Genomic DNA, 12,378 nt, shown 5'->3' on the forward strand with positions numbered 1-12,378 from the left:
TCAGAGGAGCAGGAAAGCTGACGTTTCAGGTCTGGACCCGAAACATCAGCTTTCCTGCTCCTCTGATGCTGCCTGGCCTGCTGTGTTCCTCCAGCTCCACGCTCTGTTATCTCTGAATCCAGCATCGACAGTTCTTACTATCTTAGGGCTATTACTAGTCTCCAATTATTGAGGAGCCATCAGCTATTATCATTTGAAAGTGTACAGAAGTACTGAGGTCAAGGGACCTCCGTTATAATAGACTGGATTATTCTCCAAGGCTGAGACAGGACCATGAGAAGTTTGTTGGTCAGTTAAACAGGGAGGAACTGTTTCCACTGGTGAGGAGTTTGGTTATCAGAGCATAGCAGAGCCGAACAGAAATGTTTTGCAATGACTTATGATTTGAAATGCACTACCTGATAGGATGGTATAAATGGTTTCAATCATAACTTTCAAAGGGGAATTAATAGGACATGTAAAATTTGCTAGGCCTCGGAGAAAGAGATTGGGAATAGGATGTTTTGGCTGAAGTTTTTTTTATCAAATGACCACCATAGTTGCGATGGATTGAATGGCCTTTTTCTGAGCTTTATTACTGTAAATGTCGACGTTTTGCTCCCTTGCCTGTGTGAAACCATCTCTCTCATTATCTAAACTCTAGAGAATACAGGCATGGTCTCCTCAATCTTTGCCTAGGGCTATCACCCCAGGAATGAGCCTCCATTGCACTCTTAGTGATATCCTTCCTTGGGTCAGGACTAAAACCGCACACTGCTAAAGGTGCGGTCTTGCCAAGGCACTATACAGTTGAAGCAAAACCTCTTATCCTTCAGTACTCTCATCCTCCCTCCTGCAATGAAAGCCACCATTCCATTTGCCTTCCTAAACACTTGCTGCCCTTGCATGTTGACTTATGAATTTCCTAGTCTCTTTTTAAGGCACATTCTGAACCTTCTCTGATGTGCAGGCAGAGAATACAAGAATGGATCAATGAGATCAAACCTGTGGTTTTTTTCTTTGCTTTAATTGTCACTCGCAGCTCCTAAGTCTCCTGGGGAGAAGACGCGATATGACACCTCACTTGGACTTCTGACCAAGAAGTTTGTCCATCTCCTCAGCGAGTCTCCGGATGGCGTCCTGGACCTGAACCGAGCAGCGGAAGTCCTTGAAGTCCAGAAGAGGAGAATTTACGACATCACCAACGTTTTGGAAGGAATTCAACTCATCCGGAAAAAATCCAAAAACAACATTCAGTGGATGTAAGTCACTGCACTTTTTTTTTGGTCTTTTTCCAAATGGCCCTCAGCCTGTGACTGAGTTCCCAAACTTTTTGGTGGTTCATAGGATCAGTTCGTTGGGAGCTGCATTGTTAACTCTACATGGTTAGCCCAGTGGAGGCTTGTGACATCCAATTGCCTTGTGGCCCCACACTCCCCATCAATTAAAGTAAACCACTCCTCCAGTGGCCAGTTTAAAAACGAGCAGACTTGTCATTTTGACTTATCCAATAAAATCTTTCCACAACACTTTCGTATGAAGAGAACCAATAGCATTGCATTCCATTTTGGAGCAGCGATGACTTCTTACAGCTTGCAGCAGTGTCCTAGAGAATAGTCTTTCATTTTTGGTGAATCCAGGCTTTCCCAGAAGATTCAGCACCCTTCTTTGTGGGTGTGAGAGAGTTATGTCTGTGAATAGATCCTGAAGTGATATCCATAGGCAGGACACCCCTCCTGAGTTTGGAGGCGTAGGATTAGGTGATCCAGATCTTGGAAAGCAGTGAGAGCTCCAAATTGTGGTAACTGGATCAGTCATCGAACTCACTCTCTCTAATGGGAGGCCGGTTTCCTCTCCCAGCAATTGACTCGGAGCTCTTTCCAATAAGTCATCAACGTGGCCAATTATGAAACATGGTCCTTTTTCCTTTCTGTAATTATTGATATGTCATTGAGGTGAAGGGGGGCCATGCCAGTGTCCAAGGGAGGTGACACTGAGAATTGTGAAGTATGCTGACCTGTCTTGGGGTCATGACCTCACTGCCTTTTCTCCTGCCTGTTACAGCTGGGATTGGGAATGGGTTAATATTTTCAGCCTGGCCAAAGAGTTGCCACCTCACAAACCCATGGCCAATTGGAGATTGAGTAGACCCTTCCTTAATTGATTCTCCAAACCAATCAAACAACTTCTTTCCTAGCTCCAATTTTTCTAAAATTACAAGTAAGCAAAACTCTTCAGAGAAAATTTTAAAAACGCAATGGTTTAATCCCTGTATGATGTTTCTGTGTAAGCTTTGATTACAGCGGTGTCTCGAATTAACTTTCAATTCCAGTGCTGGACTTTCCAGGGAATTTCAGAGGGTTGGCATGACTTGCTAAAGCGGTGTTCTTGTTGATATTAAAGCACCATCGTATTCTGTGATTTGTGTTATCCATCCCTTTGCCTCACTTTATTTTTAAACATGACGTGGTGTGTAGGATCGGAGACATCCAAAACCCAGGGTTCTGGGGCTCTGTTTGAACTTTATGATCCAGGTTGCAGACTGAGGAGAGAAGGCTCACTCTCACTGCTTTCCTCCCACAGGGGCCGCAGTCTGTTTGAAGACACATCGGTGGTGGCAAAGCAGCAGTGCCTCAGGCAGGATCTGACTGACCTTGTGAGGAAGGAGCGATCCCTTGACGACCTCATCCAGAACTGCAGCACGCAGCTGAAAATGCTGACAGATGATGAGGAAAATCAGAGATATCCTTCCACGTGTTAATGGTGCTATTCACTGTTTCTCTATAATGAGTTGTATCTTTATCTCATTGGTGGAGCTATGTTGTGTGTCTCCTCTGTCCTTCCTCATCCTCGCCCTGTCCTCTTTTTCTATTTCCATCATCTAACATCTGCAAAAACAAATGCATCTAGTCATTCACACTCCTGTTAGTGTGACCTTGCTGTGTGCACATTAGCTGCCCTGTTTCTGACTTGGTCATAGTGGCTGCACTTTAGAAATCACCTCCAATAGCAGTGAGGTAGTTTTGGGATGTGCTGAGCTTGTGAAAGGTGCTGAATGAATGAATGTGGCCCCGCTCTTGAGTCTTTCTGGGAGCTTGCTTCATGGCTTCCTTCAGGAATAGGGCGTGTCAAACATAACGATTGAGTGCTTCAGTCCTGGAGATCAAGGGGGCGCAGTGTCAGGCTACAGCCTTATGGAAGCATCACTTGTCTCCTGATTGGGTGGTGGTGGAGTTGACTATAGCTGGGTGAGGATTTGTTACATTGTGTGCCTTGCAGTCGTTCTGTTTATTTCCCACCTTGACCTTTGCTCACGCTGGCCTATGTCACATACCAAGATATTCGCTCAATCGACAGCTTCCAGGACCAGACAGTGATCGCAGTGAAAGCGCCACCGGAGACGAGGCTAGAGGTGCCTGATGTCTGTGAGGTAAGGCACACTGTCCTTTCCTGCTCTTTCCATCCTCTGTGGCTCACCCCAATGCCCCATACTGTGGTTTCAAGTCCCGTTCAGTAAGTTGCATTTATGAATGCAAGGCTATCACACCGTTGCAGTACCGAGGGAGTCCTGCACTGTCAGAGGCGCCATCACTGATCTTGTATCAAAGGTTTTTATGCCCCCTTGGGTTCTTAGTTTCCAGGGTGCTTTTTTTTTTTGTTTTGAAGAAGCTAAAGGATATTTCCTTCAGTCAACATTTAAAAACGGATTTTGGTCGCATAGCTGTTTTGGGGAGTTTGTTGCATATTAATTGGCTTGTGTGGTCCTTGCATTTCAACAACAGCTACACTGTCAAAGTACTTCATTCCAAAGCATTTTGCAAACAATAACATGTTAGGTACTATACAAATGCAAATCTCTCCATTGAGCTCCTTTTTGACATTGTGAAATTCCAAACTACATTGCAATCAATGAAGTAGCTTTGAAATATCATCGTTCTTGTTGTCATCAGCAGTGTATAAATAATCGGGAAGCAGCGCAATGGTATCCTCAGGTTAATCTTCTGGGGTCATGGGTTCAAGTCCCACTATCACAGATGGAATTTGAATTCAGTAAAAGTCTGGAATGGACTTAGTTTAATGGCGATCGAGTAACCATTGATTTGTTGTAACAACCAGTTGGTTCACTAATGTCCTTTCTTTTTTGGGTGGAAATCACAGCCTCTACAGTGTGGAAACAGGCCCTTCGGTCCAACAAGTCCACACTGACCCTCTGAGCATCCCACCCAAACCTATCACCCTATCACCACGCTCAGCATGAAAAAGTTGCCCTTTGGGCCCCTTTTTAAATCTTTGCCCTCTCAGCTTAGCCCGAAACGTCAGCCTCTCTGCCCCTATGATGCTGCTTGGCCTGCTGTGTTCATCCAGCCCTGCACCTTGTTGTCTCTTAAACCTATGCCCTCTAGTTTTGGACTCCCTTGCCCTGGGGAAATGCCCCTCACGACTATAACCTGGTGTTGTGTGAGATTTTTGACCTCCCAAGTGGAAAACCATGTGTGCTGGAATGTTCAGCAAGTCTGGCAGGCTCTGTTAGAGAAAGCAACCAGCTCTCTGATAGCAACTTCAAGGTCTCAAAGCTTTGAGCAAGAGAACAGGATGAGAGAATAGAACAAGCATGTCTGTGTTCGGACAGAAAACGTCTTCCTTAAATCACCGGGTTCGGATTTTAAGATTCCTTGTTCCCTGACCAGCAGAGAGGGGATTCCCTCTCTGTCTCCTTTCAAATTTTTAAGACAGAAACCAAATTCAGATCATTCAGTAGCTTCTATATGAGGATATTACTCCATGTGTGAGGGGTTCATCAATTGATTCATCATCAGCCGGGATCTTGGGTTCATGTCGCGCTACAGGTGACCCTCCCCCACACACTCTTTGTGTACACCAACATATAAATCTATGGGGTGAATTTGCATTTGCAGATACATTCTATTATGGTCACCAAAGCATACAATTTGTAGACAGTCAATGTGGCATTTTATAAATTTCTACTTTGGGAATAAAACCAGTCTGACTCCAAGTTAATACACAGCTAGATTCTAAACAAGGCCTCACACCTAAAATGTATTGTCTGACTGGGGATGTCACCTCTGGTATAGTGATTAAAATTATAGTGACTTGAAATTCTGGAGTTTGCATTTTAATCCTTTCTAACTGATTAAAGATTTAACAGCCATCTTAGGTTTGTTCAACACATTTACAACAGTTCTATGACCCTTTGATCTTTTGCTTATAAATGCTGTCTCTGATGCCACCCCCCTCACTGACACCTGAAGAAAGAGCGAGACTCCAAAAGCTTGTCTTCAAATAAAACTGTTGGGATTTATCCAAGGATTCCATGGGAAGTGAGGGAAGAGATCGCAGGGCCTTTGGCGATGATCTTTTCGTCCTCGCTGTCCACTGGTATAGTGCCGGAAGATTGGAGAGTGGCAAACGTCATTCCTTTGTTTAAAAAAGGGAATAGGGATAACCCTGGAAATTACAGGCCAGTTAGTCTTACTTCATTGGTGGGCAAATTATTGGAAAGGGCTCTGAGAGATAGGATTTATGATCACTTGGACAGGCACAGTTTGATTCATGATAGTCAGCATGGATTTGTGAGGGGTAGATTATGCCTCACAAATCTTATTGAATGCTTTGAAGAGGTGACCAAACATGTGGATGAAGGTAGCTCAGTGGATATGGTATACATGGATTTAAGTAAGGTGCTTGATAAGGTTCCCCATGGTAGGCTCATGCAGAAAGTAAGGAGGTGTGGGACGGGGGGGAAATGTGGCAGATTGGATTCAGAATTGGCTGACCCTTAAAAGACAAAGGGCGGTAGTGGACGGAAAATATTCAACATGGTGCTCAGTTACGAGCGGTGTACCACAAGGATCTGTTCTGGGTCCTCTTTTATTTGTGATTTTTGTAAATGATTTGGATGAAGGAGTGGAAGGGTGGATTAGTAAGTTCACAGATGATACGAAGGTGGATCGAGTCATGGACAGTGCGGAGGGCTGTTCTAGGTTGCAAAGGGACATTGATAAGATGCAGAGCTGGGCTGAGAATTGGCAGATGGAGTTTAACCCTGAAAAGTGTGAGGTGATTCATTTTGGAAGGACAAATTTGAAAGCAGAATACAGGGTTAACGGAAAGATTCTTGGCAGTGTGGAGGAGCAGAGGGATCTTGGGGTTCATGTCCACAGTTCCCTGAAAGTTGCCACCCAGGTGGATAGAGTTGTTAAGAAGGTGTATGGTGTGTTAGCTTTCATTAATAGAGGGATTGAGTTCAAGAGCAGTGAAGTTATGCTCCAGCTATACAAAAAGCCTGGTTCGGCCACATCTGGAGTATTGTGTCCAGTTCTGGTCGTCTCATTACAGGAAAGATGTGGAGGTGTTGGAAAAGGGGCAGAGGAGATTTACCAGGATGTTGCCTGGAATGGAGGGAATGTCTTATGAGGAAAGGTTGAGAGAGCTAGGGCTTTTCTCTTTAGAACGACGACGGATGAGAGGTGACTTGATAGAGTTGTACAAAATGATCAGAGGTATAGATAGTGGACAGCCAGAGACTTTTTCCTCGGGTGGAGGTAGTTATTACGATGGGGCATAGTTTTAAAGTGAGTGGAGGTAGATATAGGGGAGACGTCAGAGGTAGGCGCTTTACTCTGAGAGTGGTCGGGGCGTGGAATGCATTGCTGGAGAGGGTAGTGGAGTCGGCCTCATTAGGGGCATTTTACTGGCAATTAGATAGGCATATGGATGATAGTATAAGGTGGGGGTGGAGGTTAGATAGACCTTAGGATTAGGGTAAAAGTTCGGCACAACATCGTGGGCCGAAGGGCCTGTACTGTGCTATGTTCTATAACCTGGTGTCGTGTGATTTTTGACCTTGCCCACCCCAGTCCAACACTGGCACCTCCACATCTATTTGGGGGAGAGGTGTGAAATGCTGCTTCGCTAACTATGAATTGCTGTTCCTGGAAAAAAGGCAGCTGACGCTCGCTGAATTAATGCTTTTAAATGTGTGGTCAATTGATCTGAACTAGGCATTTGGTGTGAAATGATGTGGACACATGGTACACTTTAACCATGTTCCCACTGAATGGTGATGACCTCATGACACCTTCTGCTCCAAACTTAATGAGTGGAGAGTTAATTGAGTTTATAAACCTCCCTAGGGGCTCTGTGTGGTGCAGTGGTAGTGTCCCTACTTCTGAGCCAGGAGCCCCAGGTTTAAGAGCTTTGTAAGAACATCCCTGAACAAGTTGATTAAAATATCTATAAACTTCTTCTCTTAACTGGGGAAAGTGCTTTGGGACCACCTAGTGGCTAGGGATGGAGCTACACAGTTACGGCAGATGCCAACTGCCTAAGTTTAGAACCTACAATATTAAAACCTGTGCATTGTTGAAATTCAGAATTTGCACCTTTTTTTCATATATGTATTGAATTCCTTCATACACTTGCACCCCCCCCCCCAACCCCATCTCCAAAAAAAAAATACACAACTCTCTGACTATCACTATTTCTACCACTTCTCTATCTCCTACAACCCTCTGATCTCTGCACTCCTCCAATTCTGGCCTTTTTGTGCACCTGTTTGGTTTATCCTGCTTCACCATTAGTGGCAGTGCCCAAACTCTCACCCCTCTCCCTCAACTCTCAGCTCTTGTCTCCTCCTATTTAAGGTACTCGTTAAAATCTACCCCTTTTCTATGTTTTTGGCCACTTGTCGTGGTCTAATGTGGCCCGATGGCCATTATTGTTCCTGTGGACCATTGGGGAACAGTTTTCCATCCAACAGTTGCACAGTGGCTCGGTGGTTAGCACCGCTGCACCTCAGTGCCAGGGACCGGGTTCGATTCCACCCTCAGGTGACTATCTGCATGGGTTTCCTCCCACAGTCCAAAGATGTGCAGGCTAGGTGTATTGGCCATGCTAAATTGCCCGTAGTGTTCAGGGGTGTGTCAATTGGGGGGAATGGGGTCTGGTTGGGATGCTGAGGGTCAGTGTGGACTTGTTGGGCCGAGGAGCCTGTTTCCACACTGTAGGGATTCGATGATAAAAATGCAACTTGTTGAAAGACCCCATTGGTGCCACCTGCATAAAGTAAACAGTACTGCAGGGGTTGTCACACTAAGTTTCTAATGCTGGATGGAATCAGCTGATCTCTAACTTCTGAGACTGACGAGCATCATGTACTCCCTTTAGCAGGAGAACCTGCAGATTTACCTGAAGAGCACTAACGGTCCAATCGAGGTGTACCTTTGTCCAGAGGAAGTAACGGAAGAGAACAGCCCGATGAAGTACAGCACACCTAAGAAGGAGGATGGTGGTGTCTCTGCATGCCTCCCAAAGCATGAGCCGGGGACAAGAGCTCCAGTCCAGAGTGAAACAGAATGTCCGAAAATTGCCTGCAAACTTGAAATTAAAGAGGAAGGTAATTTGATGTGGGAGGAAATCCTGGAGACATCCACTTTTTAGACCTGGGAAAGAGCGTTTGGGATTATTTTGTAAACAAAAGCTTTGAAATGGAAGGGCAGAACGATTTGAGAGAATCTTTGTAATGAACTGATGCAACAAACAATTCTTAGGCTTGTAAACAGGAGCAGGATTGGGTTATTGAGTGCGTGAAGGATGCGTTGCCATTGATTTGGTGGGGGGGGCGGTCTTTGCTCGTCTAGTTATTATTCATTCCACTTTCCTGCAGAGCCCCAGCCTTCCCCTTAACCTTTTTAACTCCCTGCAGAACAAGAATCTGACTTCTCCAGCCTTGAAAATTCAGTGACCCAGCCTGTAGTAGAGATTTCCTGAAACTGACTACCCTGAAGAAATTTTCCCCACATCTGTTTTAAATGGGAGACCCCTTATGATTAAACTTTGCCCCTTGTGGGGGAGGTAGGCAATATACTTTCAACATCTATCCTGTCAAGCCCCTTCAGAACCTCGTGCTCAATGAGGTTGTTCTTTTAAATTCCCAGGTGTGTAAGCCCAACCTTTTCTTTATAGAATCATTAGAGATGTACGGCATGAAAACAGACCCTTTGGTCCAACTTGTCCATGCTGACCTGATTTATCCTAAATCAGTCTAGTCTCATTTGCTAGCATTTGGCCTTTATCTCTCTCAAAGCTCCCTTTTCATATACCCACCCAGGTGCCATTTTTAAATGTTGTAATTGTACCAGCCTTCACTACTTCCCCTGGTAGCTCATTCCATACACGCACCACCCTCTATAAAAATGTTCCCCCTTGGGTCCCTTTTAAATCTTTCCCTCTCACCTTAAACCTATGCCCTCTAGTTTTGGACTCCCCTGCTCTGGGGAAAAGACCTTGACTATTACCCTATCCATGCCCCTCATGATTCTGTAAACTTCTGTAAGATCACCCCTCAGCCTCTGACACTCCAGGGAAAATAGGCCCAGCCTATTCAGCCTCTCCCTGTTGCTCAAACCCTCCAACTCTGGCAACATCCCTGTAAATCTTTTCAGAACCCTTTTCAAGTTTCACAACATCCTTCCTATAGCAGGGAGACCAGAATTGAACACCATATTCCAAAAGTGCCTAACCAATGTCCTGTACAGCTGCAACATGACCTCCCAACTCCTATAGTCAATGCACTGGCCAATGAAGGCAAACGTACCAAGTGCCACCTTCACTATCCTATCTACCCATGACTCCATTGTTTTTTTTTTTTGATTTAAAAACTGAGCCTGCACTCCAAGTCTTTGTTCAGTAACATACCCCAGGACCTCACTGCAAAGTGTGTATGTCCTGCCCTGGTTTGCCTTTCCAAAATGCAGCACCTCAACCTGTTCATCGCAGGAACCTGCCTAGTTTGCAGTTTCCAAAGCAAGTATGTCCCTCTTTAAGGAGATGAGAATTATTTAGATAGTCTTGTCAACACCCTGTCCAGTGGGAGCGAGTCTTTCCTGCTGTTTAAACTTAATGTCCTTGCAGTTGAAGCCACCATTACAAAAGCTAATGGAATGTTGACCTTTATTGCAAGAGAGCTGAATTAATATGGGATGGAGCTTTGTTAGTATACACCAACCCCTTTAAGAGTCCTTTGTGCAGTTCAGAGATTGCACCTTGTAAAGATGTATTGGTGCTGGACGGGATGTAATACAGATTCTCGCAACAATACAGGAGCTAACCAGTTATATTGCAAACAGGTTGCATAGTCTTAGGCTTCTTGTATTCTCTTACATACAGAAGATTGGGCTAGTGTCCCATTTAGATTTTGAAGTTGAGTTTAAAGGAAGTTGGAGAGAAACTATTTTCTCTGCAGAGAATCTTGAACAAAGTTAAGTTAGTATAAAATTAGAGCGAGACCGTTCGTGGAGGAAGTCAAAGTGCTTCACAAAGAAAGGCAGAAATTGGGAAATCTTCAAACACCTGGCCTCAAGCCTTTTATTGGAAGATTGTAAACTCCTTTAATAGATTTGATGTGAGGTAATGATTAATGAACCAAGGCTGAGGTGCAGAGGGACAAAAGACGGCCCCTCTGTGGTGCTTTCTTCTGTGTTTTTGTTATGAAGGTGGGTGGACAGAGCTGGGATGCAGATGGCTAAACAGTATTGAGGGGCTGAATGGCCTGTTCCTAACTATTTAACAGTATTGGGTTCAGCTGAATGAATTTGTTTTCTTTTTTCCCCCTCCTGCTGTTCCAGACGACCTGAAGCCGGTTTTGCCGAGCTCGCTGCTGGACTGTGAAGATGGGGTCCTTGGTCTATCACATCACCTCCTCCAACAAACGGAGGACCAACTCCCTTCCACGTCCTACAGTGATACCCCTTTTGTCAGCTTCTCTCCACCCTTGGACCGGGAGGATTACCTGTGGAGCCTGGAGGATGGCGAAGGGGTCAGTGACCTCTTCGACTCCTATGATCTCGATGAACTGCTGCGTAACTAGTCTCTCCTGCTTGACCCGACGACTTCCCCTACCCTCGGACACCCTGCTCCATCAAAAGGTTCTATTTCCCTGAAGGTGATGAACGACTTTAGTTTACCCATGAACACTTTTAAGGGGCAATCGTGGACTTCCTGCTGACATTACCAGGGCATCTTGAGAGTTGGCAGGACCTTGATGATCCCAGTGTCTGGAATCCCAGGGATTGGGTGTGAGAAAGACAGGAGGCAGGTGCAGAGGATCTGCTCCTTGTGACTTGCAGTCTGTGCTGCCTTGAGTTTGGCTGTGTCAAAGAGGGAGTTTCGCCACTGTGTGCGTGTATCCACGCCACTGGTTTTATCAAAGGTGACCATATTGGCGCATCTGAGACCTAGTTTACTATTCCTTACAAATTTTGGGGTGAGCTATGGGACAGGCAATGTCATATGTTGGGCTGTTCTTCCCTGTCGCCACTACAGTTTTAAATAAGTATGAACCTTACCTTGTGCCCTGTCATCATTTGTTTGTTTGACAAATTTTGTGTCTCATTCCATCTTTTTATTCCCAGCTTTCTTACTCCACTGCCATTGAGCTGTGTCAGTGTCACTCTGGTTCCATTTGAAAGCAGTGAAATACATTAGTAACCCTAATCCTATCGCACTGTGCCCCCTACATAGTCTGTACCCCCACCCCCTTTTCCCCATTTCAGACTGGGCAGCTCGTTTGCAGAGGGATCATGTGGAAATAGATTTAGGATTTGTGGGTTTTGCGTGGCAGGTTTCTCTTGACTTGGCTCCAGTATCTCCTCTGTTCCTGGGTTTCTGCCATTAGCTGAGCAGGTTGGTTATTGTTTATGGCTTGTGTAGAGATTTGGATTCACCAAACAGCGTGGCCTGTAAAGTAGCCAGAGACTGAGCACAGGATTTACTTTTCCTGTTTCGTACAATTCCCAGGAAATCAGAAAACGGGGTTTTTCCCCAAGTCCTGTTTTCTCATTTGGGAGCTGTTAAAGAAAGGCTCGGCCACTTCTCCCACGTGGTCAGCAGGTGGAAGTTGAATTTAAACCGGTGCTCGATCAGTAATCGGAAAGTGGATTGTGGCCTCCATTTCCAATCAGCCATGATCATATCGAATGGGAAAGCCTACTCCTGCTTCGAATTTTTGTGTTCCTTACTGCCATGCCCATTTCATCCCTGGTTGGTGGTAACCACATTTGCTGCAAATGAACTTGTGCAGTGGAATTTTCCAAAAATCTTTCTTTTTTTTAAAATAGTGAGGAATGCTCCATCATGTGACCCAATTTCCAGTCGTGTTGCTTGCCCTACACTTGCTGTGCATATCCCATGCTGGATGACCAGCAGATGTTTGCAGGACCTTTGGACAGCTGACCAAATACCCCCTCCAGTTCTGTTGGCGTGCTGGCACACGGACTAAGTCATTGTCATACAGCACGGAAACAGGCCCTTTCATCCAATCCATCCATGCTGATCAGGTTTCCAAAACTGAACTAGTCCCGTTTGCGTGCATTTGGCCCA

The 12,378-nt window shown here is 45.2% G+C and overlaps 1 protein-coding gene across 2 annotated transcripts in view; it reads left to right on the forward strand.

Annotated features, from left to right (window-relative positions):
* e2f2 (E2F transcription factor 2) overlaps positions 1-12,378 on the forward strand; it is a 46,583-nt gene extending 34,205 nt beyond the window's left edge. The window contains exons 3-7 of one of the 2 annotated variants that reach the window (XM_020529025.2): positions 1,022-1,241; positions 2,563-2,721; positions 3,295-3,409; positions 8,167-8,395; positions 10,626-12,378. In XM_020529025.2, coding sequence (XP_020384614.1) covers positions 1,022-1,241; positions 2,563-2,721; positions 3,295-3,409; positions 8,167-8,395; positions 10,626-10,867 — 965 coding nt within the window. In that variant the 3' untranslated portion in view covers positions 10,868-12,378. The remainder of the gene's footprint in view (positions 1-1,021; positions 1,242-2,562; positions 2,722-3,294; positions 3,410-8,166; positions 8,396-10,625) is intronic. The other variant, XM_048613155.1, reaches the window with a different exon arrangement.

The sequence above is a fragment of the Rhincodon typus genome, chromosome 27, assembly GCF_021869965.1.
Source record: "Rhincodon typus isolate 14 chromosome 27, sRhiTyp1.1, whole genome shotgun sequence".
NCBI lineage: Eukaryota > Metazoa > Chordata > Chondrichthyes > Orectolobiformes > Rhincodontidae > Rhincodon > Rhincodon typus.